The sequence below is a fragment of the Ictidomys tridecemlineatus genome, chromosome 10 (assembly GCF_052094955.1).
Source record: "Ictidomys tridecemlineatus isolate mIctTri1 chromosome 10, mIctTri1.hap1, whole genome shotgun sequence".
NCBI classification, from domain to species: Eukaryota; Metazoa; Chordata; class Mammalia; order Rodentia; family Sciuridae; genus Ictidomys; species Ictidomys tridecemlineatus.
Window position 1 is genome coordinate 8259322 of NC_135486.1, and position 18952 is coordinate 8278273.

At 39.7% G+C, this 18952-nt stretch overlaps 1 protein-coding gene and 1 long non-coding RNA gene across 21 annotated transcripts in view; one reads left to right on the top strand and one right to left on the bottom strand.

Annotated features, from left to right (window-relative positions):
• The window catches only part of Rabgap1l (RAB GTPase activating protein 1 like), a 581968-nt gene that overhangs the window by 425255 nt on the left and 137761 nt on the right, over positions 1 to 18952 (top strand). Inside the window, exon 1 of one of the 20 annotated variants that reach the window (XM_005319782.5) lies at positions 16098 to 16446. The exons of the other annotated variants lie outside the window; for them this stretch is intronic. Within the exon in view, the coding sequence (XP_005319839.1) occupies positions 16279 to 16446 (168 nt within the window). The 5' untranslated portion in view covers positions 16098 to 16278. Of the gene's footprint in view, positions 1 to 16097; positions 16447 to 18952 lie in introns of those variants that run through there. 20 annotated transcript variants of the gene reach the window in all.
• On the bottom strand, positions 636 to 16001 carry LOC144367118 (uncharacterized). The gene is made up of 2 exons (XR_013426385.1): positions 15699 to 16001; positions 636 to 12233 (listed from the first exon to the last, which is right to left on the bottom strand). It is a non-coding gene; the product is annotated as an uncharacterized LOC144367118 (long non-coding RNA).

The following is an 18952-nucleotide window of genomic DNA, read 5'->3' on the forward strand; positions in this document are numbered from 1 at the left end:
GCAACTCAGTGAGACCCTGTCTCTAAATAAAATATAAAATAGGGCTGGGGATGTGGCTCAGTGGGTTAGTACCCTGGGTTCAATCCCCAGTACCCCCTCCCCAAAAAAAGAGTAGGCAAGTTCACTGAGTTTGTTGAAATTAACCAAATTAATAGATAGATTAACAGGAGAAAAGACATGCAAATTTATTAATGTGCACACATGCATAGGAGCCATACAAAATATGAAAATATAACTGTGGGATGACCAAGGATTCAGTACCCTCTTCATAGGGGAAAAGGAAATGGAGGGCATAGGTAGTCCTGAAGAGGCAGTAAAAGATTTTTAAGGGATAGTAATGGGCCCAAAGAACATAATGGCCTGGGCAAAGTTCCTCTGGGCTCTAGATGTGGAGTTTGATTTTCACTCTCTTCACATCTCTATGACAGGAGTATAATCTTTCTTGGTGAATGACATTTTAGTAAGAAGATTGAAGGCAATTATGTTCATATTTGACAGATCTGGTCTTTAAGTAGATAAGGGAACTCCACAGACAATCCTCATCCAGCATCTTCTGATCCCCAAGTATCTTTAATTTAAAATAATTGGCATACTAAATTGCCATGTTTTGGGCTATGATTTTCTGAGCTCCAACACAGAATATGAGCAAATGATTTATTAAAGCCATGACTTTAATACAACATTTTATACGAAATAAGATCATGCTTGAAAGTGGGTGGCACAATGTCTGGCTCACAACAGGCACTAGTGACACTTTTTAATATATACTTTTTATAGTAATTACACATATTTGTGAGATACTGTGTGGCATTCTGCTATATGTACACACTGTATAATAATCAGCAGAGTAATTGAATTGATTCAGAGGAATCTTATCACCTCACACATACGTCATCTCTTTATATTGGGAACATTCAAAATCTTCCCTGCTAGATATTTTGAAATGCTCAACAAATTGTTGTCAACTGTATTGTGCTATAGAACATAAGAAGTTATTCTCCTATTCAGCTGCACCCCTGTGTCCACTGACCATCTTCTCTCCATCCCTCTCTCCCCTACACTCTTCCCAGACTGTAGTAAAGACTATTCTAATCTCAACTTTGAGATCAACATTTTGGCTTCTATGTATAAGTGAGGACATGTGCTATTTGTCTTTCTGTGCCTGATTTATTTCACTTACCAAGTGTTCTCTAACAGTTCCATCCATATTGCCATAAAAGACAAAATTTCATCCTTCTTTATAGTTGAAAAATATTCTGTTGTAAATATACACCACGTTTTCTTTATCCATTCATCGGTTGGTGTACACCTAGGTTGATTCCATATCTTGGTCATTGTGAAGAGAGCTGCAGTAAACATGTGAATGCAGATGTTTCTTCAACATATTGATTTCCATTTCCTTGGCTGTATACCCAGTAGTGGGACTTCTGTATCATATAGTAATTGTATTTTTAGTTTTCTCAGGAACCTCCATGCTTTTTCCACAAGGCTGTGCTAATTTACATTTCTACCAATAGTGTATAAGAGTTTTATTTTCTCTATATCCTTTCCAGCATTTGTTATTTTTTGTTTTTGTTTCATTATACTGAAATGCAGTTTGATTTGCATTTCCTGGTGGTCAGTGATATTGGGCATTTTTTCATATACCTATCAGCCATTGTATGTCTTCTTTTGAGAAAAGTTTATTCAGGTCATTTGTCCATTTTTAAATAGAAAATTTTTTTCCTGTTGAGTTGTAAGAATTCTTTATATGTCCTGGAAATATTTCCCTTGCCAGATGAATGTTTGTAAATATTTTTTTCCATTTTGTTAATTGTTTTCTTTGCTATACAGAAGATTTTTAGTTTGATAGAATCCCATTTGTCAGTCTTTGCTTTTGATGCCTATGTTTTTGGTATCATATTTAAAAAAAAAAAATCTTTGCCCAGACCAATATCCTAAAGATCTCTCCTACACTTTCTTCTAGTAGTTTCAAATCTTCCATTATATCCCTACATTTTGAGTTGATTTTTGTACATAGTGAGAGATAGGGATCTGGTTTCTTTCTTCTGCATATGGATACCCAGTTTTCCTAGCACCATTTATTGAAGAGACTTGTTTTTCTCCAGTGTTTTATTCTTGCTGTCTTTATAGAAAATCATTTAACTGTAAATATGTGGAGTTATTTCTCGTTATTTTATTCTGTTCCATTGGTCTGTGTGTTCGTTATGCCAGTATCAAACTTTTTTGGTTACTCTGTTTTTGTAGTATGTTTTGAAGGCAGATATTATCATGCTTTTAGCTTTGTTGTTTGGACTCATGCTTGCTGTGGCTCTTTGGGGTCTTTTGTGTTCCCATATAGATTTCAGGATTTTTTTTTTTTTAGATCTGTTAAGAATGTGATAGGAATTACATTGAATCTATATATTGATTTTTGGTAGTATGGACATTTTAACAATATGAATTCTTGCAATCCATGAAAATGAAATGTCCTATTTTTTGTGCATCCTCTTCAATTTCTTTTATCACTGTTTTGTAATTTTTGTTGCATATATTATGCATTTCTTTGGTTAAAGTTATTCCTAGGATGGTGGTGGTGTTGTTTTGGTTTTGAATTTTGTAGCAATTGTGAATGTTTTCTTAATTTTGTTCTCAGTAATTTTCCTGTTGGTTTATTAAAAAGCTATTGATTTTTGTATGTTGATTTTATATCCCGTGACCTTACTGAATTTGTTTATCAGTTCTAACAGTGTTTTGGTGGAGTCTTTAGGTGTCTCTCTATATAAATCATGTCATTTGCAAGCAGGGATAATTTTATTTCTTCTATCTCATTTGGATGCCTGACTGCCTTTCATTCTTCCTTTCTTTCTCTTTTTTCTTTCTTTCTTCTTATCTTAATCCTGTGGCCAATATTTTGTTGAACAAGAGCCATGAAAGTGTACATCCTTGTTTCATTCCTGATCTTAGAGAAAATGATTTCAGGTTCTCCTCATTCAGTGTGTTGTAGGGTGTGGGTTTGTCATACGTGGCTCTTATATGCCTAATTTTGTTGAATTTTAGCAAATGCTTTTTCTGTGTCTATTGAGATCCTTCATTCTGTTGATATGATGTATTGCATTTATCAATTTGTGTATATTCAACCTTCCTTGAATTCCTGGGGTAAATCCTACTTGATCATGGTATACAGTCTTTTTTTATGTGCTGCTGTGTTTGATTTGCTAGCCTTTTGCTGAGAGTTTTTGCATCTGTATTTATCAGGGATAAATTATTTGTAGTTTTCTTTTTGTGTGTGTTTTCATCTGGTTTTGGTATCTGGGTAATGCTGGCCTTATAGAATGACTGGGAAGGTTTTTCTCCCTTTTTATTATCCCAATGTCAGTACTTTTTATTTAGATTTAATTTCCTCACTTTTACTACTTGTTTGGTCACTAAATTTAAAACAAATTATTAGAAAGGCAATTGGTGCCAGGTGCAGTGGCACATACCTATAATCCAGCAGCTTGGGAGGCTGAGGCAAGAGGATCATGAGTTCAAAGCCGGCCTCAGCAACTTAGTAAGGCTTTAAGCAACTTAGCAAGCCCCTGTCTTTAAATAAAATATTTAAGGGAACCTGGGTTGTGGCTCAGTGGTAGAGCATTTGCTTGGCATGCATGAGGCACTGGGTTTGATACTCGGTACCACATAAAAGTAAACAAATAAAATAAAGGTATTGTGTCCATTTACAACTTAAAAAAATTAAAAATAATAATAATAAAATAAAATATTTAAAAGGGGGCTGAGGCTGGGGTTCAGTGGTTAAGCACCCCTGGATTCAATCCCTGGTACCAGGATAAATGAATAAGTCCATTGCCACATATTTCTTATTAACTCCATTTATCTTCTATTCTCTCTGTCCTCAGTGATTTCCCTTTTTCTTGCCTGCTTATTACTGCCTTCAATATGGTTGGGAAGACAGCTTTTCCCCACCATCTTGAGTTGGAATGAATGGGGGCCTGATCACTAACAAACAACAGACAGATTGACAGGAGAAAGACTGGATCATTACTGTGCATGCTCAGTAGTGAGTAACTCTCTGATAGCCAGAGAGAGGTGTTTATATATAGTGTGATGAAAAGGGGGAAAGCAAAGCCACGGGCTTAAATAGGAAAAGTGTAGAATGTTTTAGTTGGCTTTTTGATGCTAATGGATAACTGAATTCTCATTTCTTGTTAAGACAGAGGCTTTTTTCAATTGGGAAACTCCTTAGAAGTGGTCAGTGGCAGCTATATTTTCAGGAGGATCTTTTATATTCAGATAATATTTTTTCTACAGCTGCTGATTGTCCAGGTGTTTTCAATTTTAAGTAATTTTCATAGCACTTTGGCAGGCTATTAATTCATTTTCTATCATCCTAGTTTACCAAGCTAAAAAATGTCACAGATGGGGCTGGAGCTGTAGCACGGTGGTAAAGTGCTTGCTTTTGGGTGAGGCACTGGGTTCAATTCTCAGCACCACATGAAAATAAATAAAGATACTGTGCGTTCATCTACAACTAAATAAATATTTTCAAAAACAATGTCACAGATGTTGATAACTAAGCAACTTCATATGATTGCTATTGTTAACATCATTTAACTAATGAAAAATAAGACTCAGAGAGGTTACTTGACTTTCATGAAGTCACATAGGTACTAGACATCAAATTTTGGGCTTATACCCTAGTCCTTCTGGCATCCCAGCTTGTGTTCTTTTCATGAAAACATTTTCAAGGAAAAATGGCGGAGGAGAACATTCTACAAAAAGGGGAAAACCTTTTTAAAGACTCAGAAGCATTAAAGTACCAGTACTGCTGCCAGCCCTAGGCATAGTTGCTTGCCACGCAAAAGCCAATTCTCTGGAGATGGGGTGGTTTGTTCAAGGACTGGTACCTTGGAGGATGGCAGGGTGGACAGCTATTATCTCCCATTAAAAACTATCTTGAGGAACTCTGGAACACAAAAAGAGTTATATAGGGAGGTTCAGTGGGCAGAGGGCAGAAAGATTACTTTCTGGGTAGGATCTTCATCATTTAGGACTTGGCCTCCTTTCCCCTTCTTCTCTGTCCAGCACTGGACACTGGACCTTGGTCTTCTGGTTCTTGTGTTTGTTTAGGCAGATATCACTTCTCTGCAAATTACTCCTCCCAGCCATATTTACATACTTGTATTAGTTGATGCACAAAACTAAAAAATAAGAGGTTGGGTGCAGTGGTTCATACCTATAATACCAATGGCTCAGGAGCCCAAGGCAGGAGGATTGCAAGTTCAAAGTCAGCCTCAGCAACTTAATGAGATTCTGTCTCAACATAAAAATGGGCTTGGGATGTGGCTCAGTGATTATGCACCCCTGGCTTCAATCCCTAGTACCAAAATAAACAAACAAACTAAGAAGGGGCATTACATCTTCCAGTGGTATCTGAAGGACATCAGATGTCCTGGGTTCCGTAAATCTAAAGGAAGATTAATTAGCAGCTAACATCCTAATCATTTAGATGTGACTTCTCTTTAGAATCTAGAATACAGGGCAAGAGAAGGAAAGCAAAAGTAACTCTGCCAAGGACAAATTCCCAAAAGGAGCAGTCAGTGTTATAACATCTCTAATCAGAAGGATGCTTATCTGTCTCTTCCATGGACAGTAAGACTATCCATTTTGAATGCCAAACTATTTCAGTGAACATTTATAGGGAATGCCACTGCATGTTAAGTAGCTGCATCTTCTGGGCTTTTAGGACAAAAAAAAGAGAGAGAGAGAGAGAGAGAATACCTGGTATTCTTACCCTATTATTATTCCTACTACCTTCACAAGAGAGAATGACCCTAAGCACTGGCCTTGGGGCTACTCGTTCAAGTACAGGTTTGATTGTGCTATGAGATAGGCAGCATGGACAGAAACAGGGCAGACAGGAGGGCCACATGCCACACATCTGGGGAGTGAGGGTACAGCCCCTGCAGGAAGTAATGCCCAAGAACTGAGTCTTGAAAGATTAGGAAAAGGCAAATGAATCGGAGGAGAAACAGTTCAAGGAAAGAAGAAAACATGAACATAGGTATGGAGACTTGCAGTCCCCTATTTGTACAGTAACTTGAATATTGCAAATGGTGGAGGTCTATCTAGCATGACACACTAAGGGCTGGTCTCAAATCAGAAGTGATAAAAATGGAAAGGAATCCTTTAGAGAGATGCTGAGGAGGTTGAATCAAGTAGTCCTGAGTGATGGGTTAGGTATAGATGGAGGTAAAAGGATGCAAGGATGGTACCCAGTTGTCTTCTTGGTAGTTGGGTGGATGAGGTACCAGGAGGAGGAACAGGTAGAATGAGGTGTGGTAACTTTGAGCATGTTGAGGTTAGTTACATGTATTCAATAAGGAGGTAGATATATAGGAGTTCTGGAGAGAGGGCTGGTCTCATGATTGGGTTGTTTGGTATTAATTAAGAAGAAAGGTATGGGTAAGATCACCAGGGTACAGATGCTGCTCTTTGAGCCCAAGTTTCTGCTTAGTTTTCTTTTTGTTTTTGTCATGCCTTTCAGAACACAAGCTATATTAGTTTCTCAGTATATTCATAATTATGTACCTAGGTGAATGGTCTCTTGTCCCTAGACTACCTTATGGGATCTAGCCTGTTTAATTCTGAGTTCATTTTTTTTTTCAAATAATTTAAGTTATATTTAAAACACTTAAATATAATATATGTAATTATCTAAAAAATGTCATTGTAGCTATAATGTAGGAGAGTATCTTTCTTCCACCCTTCCAGGTTCAGGCCAGGGCCCCTGCAGGAAGACAGATTAGCAAGAGAAAAAAACATATTGTTTCTCAGCCTGAGGTTAAGGGTAATAACAAGAAAAACATACAAATGTGTTTTAATATGTTTTACATGACCCAGGGGCGTTTATACAGAAATAAAGACCCAAAGGAATGGTTAAACTGGAACGTTCTTACACCAGAGCTGATAAAGAATGGAGAGGGTGAACTGTGATAGGACAAAGGGTGATAAAGTGGGTCAACAAGCCTGTGCATTCAGATTCTCTTAACACCCTTTCATCCTCTGAGATAATGATGCTCCTTTCCCTCCTAAGAGGTCTTAAGACTTGCTTCAGGGGACTAGGGCAGAGAATCATCCTTCCTGTTATTTTTCAAATTTCTTCAGTGTAAAATATTCAATATGCCAAGATGACATATTTTGGCGTGGCATATCCTGAGCCCCATAACTAGCTACATGTCCTTGGGCAAGTCACTTAACTTGTAAGTTCAATGGGCACAGATATTGCTATGATAAAATGCAGGGATGCACGGGAAGCACTCAGATAGCTCATGGTTCTTACAAACCCTGAATAAAAATAATGACGGCGGGGGCTGGGGATCTGGCTCAAGTGGTAGTATGCTGGCCTGGCATGCGGGAGGTTCCATCCTCAGCACTACATAAAAATAAATAAAGATATTGTGTCCACCTTAAAAAAAAGAAAAGTAATGATGGGGGACGGTGGCTTAGCTCAGTGGTAGAGCTCTTACCTAGCATGGGTGAGATACTGGGTTCGAGCCTCAGCACCACATAAAAATAAATAAATCTGTCCATCTACAACTAAAAAAAAATTTTAAAGTAATGATGGTTCATACTTTTAGTCACTAGATTTTCATCTTAATCTCCACTTGGAGCACATGCAAGCATGAGATACATAAAAGCATCTGTGAAGCAGAGAAGCCCATGTACACTCATTCACCCATTTCCTTGTCAGGTTGCTATGGCAATACTGAGTGTGTACAAGTGCTGAGCTCACAGAGTGAGGGGGTCATCTCCACTCTTGCCATTTGCCACTTCTACCATTCTACTGAATTAGGATGTATATTTGTTGGGAGGAGAGAGGGGAGCTGTGCAATCTATTACCACTTTGTCTCAAAATGTGGTTTGTCCATTTAATACATCAAGGCTCCCATCTTGACATATTCATTTTTTAGAAACAAATTCGATTGCTAATACATGGGCTAACCCATATAACTCCTTTGCTGAAAATAATATTTTCATAGTGACAGCTGGTATACTACACCTAGCATTCGATATAACATGAATATGCCACAGATTGCGAATTTAATAGAAAATTAGAGAGAAGCCTTAGAAGGAAGAGGCAATTCACAAGATGAATACAGTACCTCTTTAAAAAAAAAGAAAAGAAAAACAATAACAAAACACATACATGAAGATTTAAAAAATGCTGATCTAGCTTAGGGGATCAAGGAATAGTTTAGATTCTATATGTCTTCATTTTAATGAGATCAATTTAAAATTGTAAAAAACAGGCTTGTACTAACATATGTTTATCCCTGCTGCTCAAGCTTGAAATGCTTGTGAACATTATGTACACCGTCCATGGCAGAGAAGGAGAGACCTGAGACAGCATTCCCTCTTCAAGCCTGTGTCACAAGCATGGCTTCAAGAAAGCAGCTCTTACATTTGACACTGTAGCTGAGCTGCCAAGGGAGTAGCTGCTTGAACTGTTTGGTTGCAGAAGAGAGTACTTGCCACTCAAAAGCTGAAAAGGCACATGTGCTTTATTATCACAAATGTGTATTTAAAAGTGACTGTTCTCGAGGCAGGTTTGGGGATACTCCACCTCAACTCAAATCTGTGAATTTTAGATTCTTTCACCGCAGGTGGCAGGCACATGCTCTGGACCAGATATGTGTGGAAAAAATGGTGAAGGATAGTCCTTCTCATAAGATAATTTCTTAGAAACTGTATTAATTGAAAGGTAGCAAATTATAGTGCCGGAAGTGCTGGCTTCCATGCTGTGCTTCTGCACTTTGAGATCTTGCCTTCCTGGCTCCGTCTCCTACAGTTTTTATGATGGCAAGCTGCCTCAGTCTTTTCAGCAATTGACTGGACATGTTGTTAGACCTTGATATTTTCTAGAGTCTAACAAGATCCCATTATTTTATGATTCTGCTATCAAATCTAGAGTATTTTTTCCATTGTGGGCAACACTGTATTGAGGGACATTATCTAAACAAGTGTATACTTGGGGCAGCAGACAGAATTGTGTCTGGAATACTCTAGAAATTAGCTTGGAGGAGATGGATTTGGAAGCAGGCATGATTAGCGTAGAGAAAAGAAAATTAAGACTGTCTTCAAATAATTCTATTAATGTCACATGGAAAAAAGAAGTATACTTATTCTGTTATTATAAAATATATTACTGATGTAGATCTTCTATTAAGTGCTCTAACCACAAAAGAAACAAGGGAGTGGGGACAGAAAAAAAATCTGTGGAGATGAAGGTTAAGTTTTGACATTGATAAAGATATTGGTTTCATGGATGTATACTTATGTTCAAATGTATGATTATATTACACAAGTATACACTCTGTACATTAATTGCCTACTACATAAGCCTGGCGAGGTGGCACAAACTTGTAATCCCAGTGAATGGGAAGGCTGAGGTAGGAGGATCACAAGTTCGAGGCCAGTCTCAACAACCTAGTGAGACCCTGTCTCATGATTTAAAAAAAAAAAAAATGTGTGGAGTGGATGGGCCTCAGTTGTAGCTCAGTGGTTGAGCGTCCCTGGATTCTGTCCCCTTACACAGATATCTATAACTTTCTGTATGCCAATCATGCCTCAATAAAGCAGTTACAGGGGGCTGGGGATGTGGCTCAAGCGGTAGCGCGCTCGCCTGGCATGTGTGGGGCCCGGGTTGGATCCTTAGTACCACATACAAACAAAGATGTTGTGTCCGCCAAAAACTGAAAAATAAATACCAAAATGTTTCTCTCTCTCTCTTAAAAAAAAAAAAAAAGAAAAAGCAGTTACAGATACTGATAGATAACTGAATCCACTAAGTAGAAACTTTGGATTTCTGGCTTACTCTGTGTAGTTCTTTTCTAGTAAATATAAACATGTAGTAATAAAACAGGTAGGCTCCTGAGTCAGTGTAGATGTGAAACAGATAAGGTGATCGATCACCTTTCCACGAGGATGAAGAAGTTCTCACATGAATCGGATCACGAGGATAGGAAATGAGGTGTTGGTGATGCTACCAGGTCTGCTCAGAATGCTATCATATCACTTTGGGAAGGGGAAAGTGCTGTCTTCTCTTTAAGAGCAAACAACATCCCTCCTAGAACTGTCATAACATCAGTCTCGCCAGAGATCAGTGCTTTCCCCACAACACCCAGTAGTCTACGGGGTTTTATAGGAACATGCTTTTTCTTCAAATTCCTGTAGATCTATAACCTGAACGCCCCACTACAGGGCCAGTTAATTATGTAGTGTCTTTATTTTGTGCTCTGATTCTTCCACATATGAGTTCCAACTGTAAAATAATGAAACACGTTTTCCTGGGAGATGACGTCTGAGCTCAGTATCATTACATTTCATTTCAATCTTTTCTTCAAGCGCTTTGGATAACCCATAAAGTTGGAAGCAGGGTCTACTGTTTCCTTCTGTATCCAGGATCCCGTAGCATAGCACTGAACAGAATTAAGACTTTGACTGGAAGAGCCAACGTGACTTCTGCAGGCACCCACAGCACCAAGAGACCCAGGCTACTTACTGTGTCATCCCTCTCTGGCCTGTTTGTTGGCTCTTAGGAACTTAACAAATCATTGAGTTTTCCTTTTTGAAAAAGTCACCCATCTGACGAAGAACTAGTAACTAGGGAAGGACATTTACTCTTTCCTTCTCATCCCTGAGAAGCATTGCTCCTCTTGTTAACATGTCTGTGTCTTAAGAGTGAACTGAAGAGGCAGGTGGTCTCCTAGGAACATGTTCTATCTGTGTTTGGCTGACTGTCCTATTATTAGGATATCCAGAGCCCTTCTCATCTTTCTGAACCCTATTCCAAATGAACACAGTGCATTTTATACATTTTCTCTTCTGTATGACTTGCTGGTAAGAATAAAAAAACAAGTGTTTCCTGAGTATCTGCCTTGTGCTGTGCACTGTGTGAGTCTTCTTCTCCTTCTCCTTCTTCGTGGTGGTGGTAAGGATTTAATCCTAGGCCTTGAGCGTGCTAGACAAACACTGTACCACTGAGCTCCACTCAGCTCCAACCCCTGAGAGATTCTTTTATGGGCACAACTTATTATATTTTCACAGCATTTCTGGGCCAGGTAGGTGATGTTGCTTTTCTACTCAGGCTGAGGGAGTGTTAAGAAACTGCCCTGTCATTTAGCTAGTAAATACAACTAAAAAAGATGGTGTAATTAGCAACGTCCTATTTTTCTCCTAAAGATGTCTAATCCTCACTCCTCATAGCTTTGGGATAGGCCTGTCCCACCAGCTCAAGCCTACCTCTGCTCCTGCTGTGGATGGCCACAGCACACCCAGGTTGTGGCAGGCAGCGTGTCCCTCCTTTTGGCACACCCTGTTTTATCTCTGGATACTTCACTGCAGGTTGGAAAGTATTTCCTTTCCATCTTTGTAGCCATGGAATGAACAACCTAACATGATTATTATTGGGGAGGTGTATGAGTTCTTAATTATGGGTTTGTGAATTAAGTCAGATATGCTTTTTATATTTACAATGGAAATGTATGTCCAGAACGTGATCTGGGGTCATGACACAGTGGAGTCATGACACAGGAAGAACACTCTTCAGCGCAAGACTAATCAGGACTGCACCACTGCCTGCTGCCATCATTCCAGAGAGTGTCAACGTGAGTTCCTAGGCCATGGCTTTTGGACTGTTGCTGGCCCTCTCTTAGTCACTCTCTTTGGGTGTGAAGGAGTTCAGAGTGTGCCACCCCAAAATATGCCAGTTCTTTATAAGGACTGTTTTGAGCTAGAGACAGTTGAGAAGAAGGAGGCACAGGACAAGTGTCTCTGCCTCAGAGTTGAACACTAGTGACCCTGTGAAGGGCCCCCAGCCCTAAGTACACATCTCCCAGACCAGGAAGGCGTTAAGAGCCCTGTTGGTGGAAATGAGATGGTTCTGACAGTCTCCACGAACAGTCTGTGCAGACAGCCTCACCTGAGCAGCCCTTGTGCACGTCGGTTTCCCTGCTGTCTACACTTTGTCACTCCAGAAGCTCAAAGTTCTCTTCCTTTGTTTGTCTTGTCACTTCTCTGCAAAATTATTGTTCTTTGTTGAGATGCTGAATAAGCTCGAGATCCAATTGCTTTTTTGAGCTGCTCGTTACTGAATCTCTCCTATCCGCACATGCACGTATTGGACTGCTATGGTTTTCCTCTCCTCAGACCATCTTTGATCAGACTTATTTGTTGGACCCAAGGCAAAGCACCTAAAAGAACAGAGAGAAAATAGTTTTCACCTTCTATAGGTGATTTATCCAGATTTCACATATTATCTTTGACTCGCTTTTAAACTGAACTTTCAGAATTAAATCTCTTTTATGATAGGGTAAGATAATTTGGGTATTATTAACTGGTTAATTCAGAAGAGTTTTTATTATCCCATTTTTAGACTACTTTGTAATTAATATTTTTTTCCTCAGAGTGTTCTGTGATTTAATGCTGAATCTCATCAGCAATAAATAAATTATTGGAGGCTTGGGAGGAAAAGGAAGAAATACTGAGGTGAGGGTAATTGTTTAAGGGCTTCGAGAATTCCTGGAATCCATTCTTCCATTTCACTGTGAGGTTCTAAAGAGTTATTTGATGTTAACTGTCATCCTGTTCTGAAAATAGGACCATTACTGAAAACTTGTGGAAATTTTAAAGGTACTATGATGGGTGTTTAAGGAGCAACATTGTGAAGCGATTAGGGCCTCTGAAATTCATGACCACCTATTATAGAACCGTTTACATAGCATTCTGTTACATGTGCCTAAATATTATAACTACTTGGTTTGCTTACTAGGTTTGATAATTTAATCCAGGTATGATATAACAAACCTATAATCCCAGCTACTCAGGAGTATGAGGCAGGAGGATTGCAAGTTCAAGGCCAGCCTGGGCATCTTAGTAAGCACCTGTCTCAAAAAAAACAAACAGTGGGGTGTGGGGTGGGGGAAGGATGGGGCTACAGCTCTATGATAGCTTGCCTGGCACGCAGAGGCCCTGGATTCAATCCATAGTGCTACACACACACACAAACATGTATCATATTTAATAACTACATTCAATACTTAGTCCATATAATTTTAACTTCTTTTTTGAGCACCAAGGCCAAACCATACATTTCTAAAATCATTTGATTAATCATTACTTCTTTTTACCAGAATCATTTTGTGCAAATTCTTTGTCTCTGGTTTATATAAATGTTTCTGAAAGTGTTTTGTGGGGCCTAGCTAGTCAGATCAGAAATAGTCCCCCACTTTAAAAAGCAGATCAGAGGGGGCTGGGGATGTGGCTCAAGCGGTAGCGCGCTCGCCTAGCATGCATGCGGCCCGGGTTCGATCCTCAGCAGCACCACATACCAACAAAGATGTTGTGTCCGCCGAGAACTAAGAAAGAATAAATAAATGTTAAAAAATTCTCTCTCTGGGCTGGAGATGTGGCTCAAGCGGTAGCGCGCTCGCCTGGCGTGCGTGCGGCCCGGGTTCGATCCTCAGCACCACATACCAACAAAAGATGCTGTGTCCGCCGAGAACTAAACAATAAATGTTAAAAAAATTCTCTCTCTCTCTCTCTCTCTCTCTCTCTCTCTCTCTCTCTCTCTCTCTCTCTCTCTCCCCCCTCTCTCACTAAAAAAAAAAAAAAAAAAAAAAAAAAAAAAAAAAAAAAAATTCTCTCTCTCTCTCTCTGTCCCCCTCTCTCTCACTCTCTCTTTAAAAAAAAAAAAAAAAGCAGATCAGAGAAAATCCTGGTGAGCTAAGAAGTTGCTCTGTTCTTCCTTTGCCTTCAAACTGCTCCCTTGTTCCTAAATGTAAGATGTTTATGGCTGTGTTCCTCACCCTAATCCTGCAGCAGCAGTCTTTTCAAACAGAATCTAAAGCAGAATGAAAGTGTACAAAGTAAAAATGGAGGTGTGCTGTGTGCTACATGTGTGTGGTGTGTGCATATGTGTGTGTGGTGTATAGTGTGCATATGTGTGTGTGGTGTGTAGTCTCCCAGTTCTAATAAAACCTACCCCAACCCTAGGCAGCCCATCAGAGGTTTCCTCTAAAACCTTAGGGACTTGGAATACACAAACACACACACACACACACACACACACACACACACACTATTCTAATGCTTTTGACCATTTGATTAATAAAATTTTTAATTTGTATGGTTTTTAGTTTTGGAACAAATAAAAGTCTTGATGGTACTCTATCAATATCTCATTTAAGACATTTTGTTCAATAATATTTTAAATATTTTTTTTTTAAGTTTTATTTTTCATGAGATTTTGGGAAAAGAAAACCAAACACTAGCTGGGCTCAGTGGCGCATACCTGTAATCCCATTAGCTCGGGAGACTGAGGCAGGAGGATTGATAATTCAAGGTCATCCTCAGCAATTTAAGCAAGGCCCTAAGCAACTCAGCAAGATTCTATCTCAAAATAAAATATAAAAAAGGACTAGTGATGTGGCTTAGAGGTTAGGTGCGCCTGGGTTTATTGTCCATACCAAACAAACAAGAAACCAAACATTATTTTGTTAATGGAGGCAATATCTCCTTTCCTATTTCTCTTTAATCCTAGTTCCGTAATTAATCTATATCTTGCACTAAGATAAATCTGTTTCTATTTAGTTACTTGCAGATTTGTAGCTCTTTTTTCATAATAGAAAACTAAGACTCAGAAATAACTTGCTCTAGCCTCTTACCCCATTATTCCTTGTACCATGCTAAAACTTGCATGAATATTCTGTTTTGGTGTTTATGAGCTCAATTACAAATTTCAGAATCAAGATGCCAAACATTAAGTACTCAATGGCTCGCATAAAGTTAAGAGACTGTCCCTAAAGGTCATCTTGTCCTTTTTTTTTATTTGGCTACAACTTATTACTAGCATCAGAGAAATTAATATAACACTTTAGCATAAAGATTGCAAAATGTTAAACTACATTTAATTTCTGATTTTAGCAGCATTGCTGGGGAAGGATTAATTTGACCAGAGAGTATCAAAACAGTGTTTTAAACTGCTGTTGTTATTAGAGTCTATGGCATAAGAAAGTTATTTTTGCTTTGAGAATCTCAACTTTAGTAATTTCTTATATATCTGTTCTTAATATTATATTGCAGATTTTTATATTTTATCATATTGTATGTGGAAAAATCTTGCTTTGAATTGTGGCCTGCCTTCCAGCATGCTGGAATGCTGTTGTACATCCTGGCACTGCAAAAAGTCATTATTATTGCATAAACACTTCAGCTTGAGGGTGTGTCTCTTGAATGCTGGGTCCTTGCTCTTCTGTTCATAGAAGATTCTGTCATTCTACCCTAGCTGCTCTTCTGTAGATTTCAGTGATCTAACAAGGATCTGAGCTTCCCACTTTAAACGCATGGAATGAGATCAGACTTTTATCTGTTCTCCTTGTTAGAAAGCAAGAGTGAATAGGTCAGTCTTTTAGATGGCTGGTTGTCTGATTTTTCTGTGAACGATACATGTTAGGAGAAGCTAGTTCGTTTGTCTGTGGGTTTAAGATTCAACAGCATAAGCTGTCAGACTAACACTGATTGAAGGTGGACTGAGATGGGGAAGCGCATCTGTCCAAAGGCTCGCCATTGGCTTCTTATTACAGCATTCTCCCTTGAGACACACTCTGCATGCTCATTCACCTTCCTCCTCCTCCTCCTCCCTCCCCTTCCTTTCTTACCCCTTCATTACTGATTCACAGCAAGAGGCAGAGCAGCAGTAGCAGCAGCAGCAGTGGCAGCAGCAGTGGTGGCGGCAGCAGCACTGCAAGTCACGAATCGAGGATTGCAATGAGCTCATCCTTTTCTCCTTGCAGCTTCACAACTGCCCTGGCTTCCTGTCCTCACACGCAGCAGAGATAGACACACACGCTCTCTCTCTCTCTCTCACACACACACACACACAGCACACACACACACTGGAACATGCCAGACCCTTCCAAGCAGCTTGTCCGCTTTCACACGTGTGTCTGAACTCCTGCATCACTCTTGGCCATTTTCTTGCATTTGGTTGTTTTTGCCTTTTTTTATTTAGATCAGCATTCGATTCCATTTTCATTTTGAGTCTACTTTGGGGCTCTTGCTCAGTGGATAATTTAGCCAAGATGATTTTCTCGTGGCGACATTAGCTGACAATTCCCACCACTGACTGTCCTGTACATCCTCCTGGGGAGACATCAGCCTGGCTCCCCTCCCACCGCAGTTCTTAAGATTGTGGATAAGAGACCCAGCTTTCTCATTCTGGATACCTACTTACTGCTCATGGAAGAAGGGGTGCCCTGCCCAGCCCCAGCTGCGAAGCTCACCCCTCCTGTCAAAAAGTCCCAGGACATGCACGACGAGAGGAGCAAGCTGGTGAATGAGTATGCGTGCCGGGTGCTGGAACTTCTGGGGATGGGGCACCGGCTGTTTGTGCCTCGGCTTCTGGCGGTGAGACTGTTTTTCACTGAACTTCATTTGTAGAGAATCTGCTGTCTTCTGTGAGAATGTATCCCTGGAGGAGGCTTGTGATCTCCTGCTTTCTTCCCCTTCTCCCCTTTCTACTGAGAAGGAAGGGCTAAGTGGCCACTGCTGTGCTGCTCCTTTGGAGCCTGGTCCATGCCACTCCTTAATTGGCTGGAGGAAACCATGGCTCTCTTCTCAGAGCCCAGGGTCACATTAGTGGCATTATCTCTATGGAAGCAAAAAAAAATTATTTTCCGAATGACTAGGCTCAGCAATAAAGCAGAATGCCCAAGTGCTTGCTATAGGCATTCTGTTATTTATGTCTTCAAAGGGTTAAATTTTACAACAGACATAGCCACACATCGAGACTTTGTGTGGCTTGCTTTCTAACCTCCCCATTTGGTTGCCAATTTGATTTTTTTTTCCCCTTGGTAGGGAATTTTACGACCTAAGTATCCAGGGGTAGGGAATCGTAGGTTTCTCTCCTGGAATGACTGAACTGTGTGTTTGTAAAGCAGCCGAAAGCTGCCGAGTATGTGCTGTGAGTCTGGGAAGTCAGGCTTGCTTGTTATTTGATTTCTCGAACAAGAGAAAATCATCCTTCCTCATATCCTATCAAGGGTTAAAATTAAATACCCACAATCACTGTTGCAGGGTTCTCTTTAGTGGTTTGAGAACCATACCTAGCAACTATTCTATAATGTAATTGGTCTGCGGTAGTCCTATACCATTATTTGGTAGTTGAAGGCGAATAGTTCAGCCTCGTCTGTTTTACCGAATGGAGTTTAATGCCCTTCCAGACTGTTCCCTTGTTAGGGTTCTCTCAGATCCCAGGCTCTTCAGTACAGTATTTACTTGACTGAATTTAACTCTTGCTCTCACGTATCTTCCTTCAGGATAGTTCATCTCTGCCTGTACTTGCCTTTACAGCTATATTAACTCAGTCTTCAAGGATACGTGTTAATATCGTCTCTACAGTGGAATTGCAACAGACATGTAGGTGGCCATTTATGAAAGGAATTTCCCACCCTGAAGAAAGTCTGTTGATCTTTGCCAGATGAAGTTAGATGCAATGGCCAGCATGCAATTTCAGGGACGTTATCTTTGAAAAATATAGTTCCTTTTCCATTTAAAGAAGGAATGTTTGAAAGCCAAATACATATGTTTTGATACCTTGGTGAAATCATTATTTCCCTGAGTCACATTTTTTTATTAGTAAAGGATAAAACTGAATAGTCATGATTCATTTTATTTCAGGGATTTTGACACTATCAAGTGCCAAGGTACATTTCAACAAATTCTCTGCATCTCTGAGGAATCAGGCTTGGTGTGATGTATTTCCATATCTTAGAGACTGCTTAACTTTGTGACTCAAGGGCTTCTCCTGGTGACTTTCCATCATCTGGTGCTGCTTCTCTTTGGCATTTAAGTTTTCAGGTTTTAAAGAAAACATACATTGATAACTAAAATTATCTCTCATACTCAAATCTGCATTGGGTATGAATTTAAACTGCCTCTAGTTTTTAAAAAAATCAGCAATGGATTCCACAAGGAGCTGGGTTCCCAGGCTGAGGTCTTTGGGAGGTCCTCCCTAGTTGTCTGTGGCAATTGTGCCAAGTCTGGCTGCCACATCAGGCATCTGAGGTCGCGCGTCCCTCAGGTGGTGTCAGACTCTTAACCTTCAGAGCCACTTCACTATGTGTGAAAAGTGTGTGCTGAGTTGTCTGTGAGGCCCTTTGGAAATCTCTGGCCTTGTTATAGACAGTCACACGCTTCTCACAGGGTTATCGATGGAACCAGGGTAGTCAACATTTTGAGAAGTCACATGCCCTTTAATTAGCAATGTGGCTGTGAATTTGGATCTGCCATCCAATGAGTAACTGCTCAGGTTTGGCCTGTGTTCCAGGGGCACATAGACTTGTTCGGCCTGGTGCTGTTGTTGGTCAGTGGCCAGTCTGCACAGGGCGGTCCTGAGAGGAATCCTGCCACGTGTGGTGCTGCCCACTTTCCATCCAGTCACGAAAATAAGCACTAAAGTTTAAGACACATGTGAGCGTTTTTAGCCTTATTTTAAATGTTTCTGAGTAAAATGTGCACAAATACCTTATTTTACTTTAAATTTCCAGGAAAGTTTTTCATTATAAAACAAGTTAATGTTTTTAAAAAGAATCAAGACAACATTGTAGATTTGGACTCTGAGCTCTAATTATTATTCCCTGATTCCCAGAGGAACCATCAGACTACTAGAACACTAGTTTGTGTAAATCCTATTTAGAAAGAGGCCCCTGACTCAATGGAAGATGCACATTTGCAGGGTTTTCTTGTTGCCCTTCAAAGCTGCACCCAATAAAAAACACATTTCCTTTAGTAAATCAGGACAAGTACTTTGTTTTAGATATAACCACAAGTCAACAATTCCTGTGTTGATTCACCAAATATTCCTTTTATCAAAATTAAAACATGGGAGAAGGAGATACAAACATCCTATATA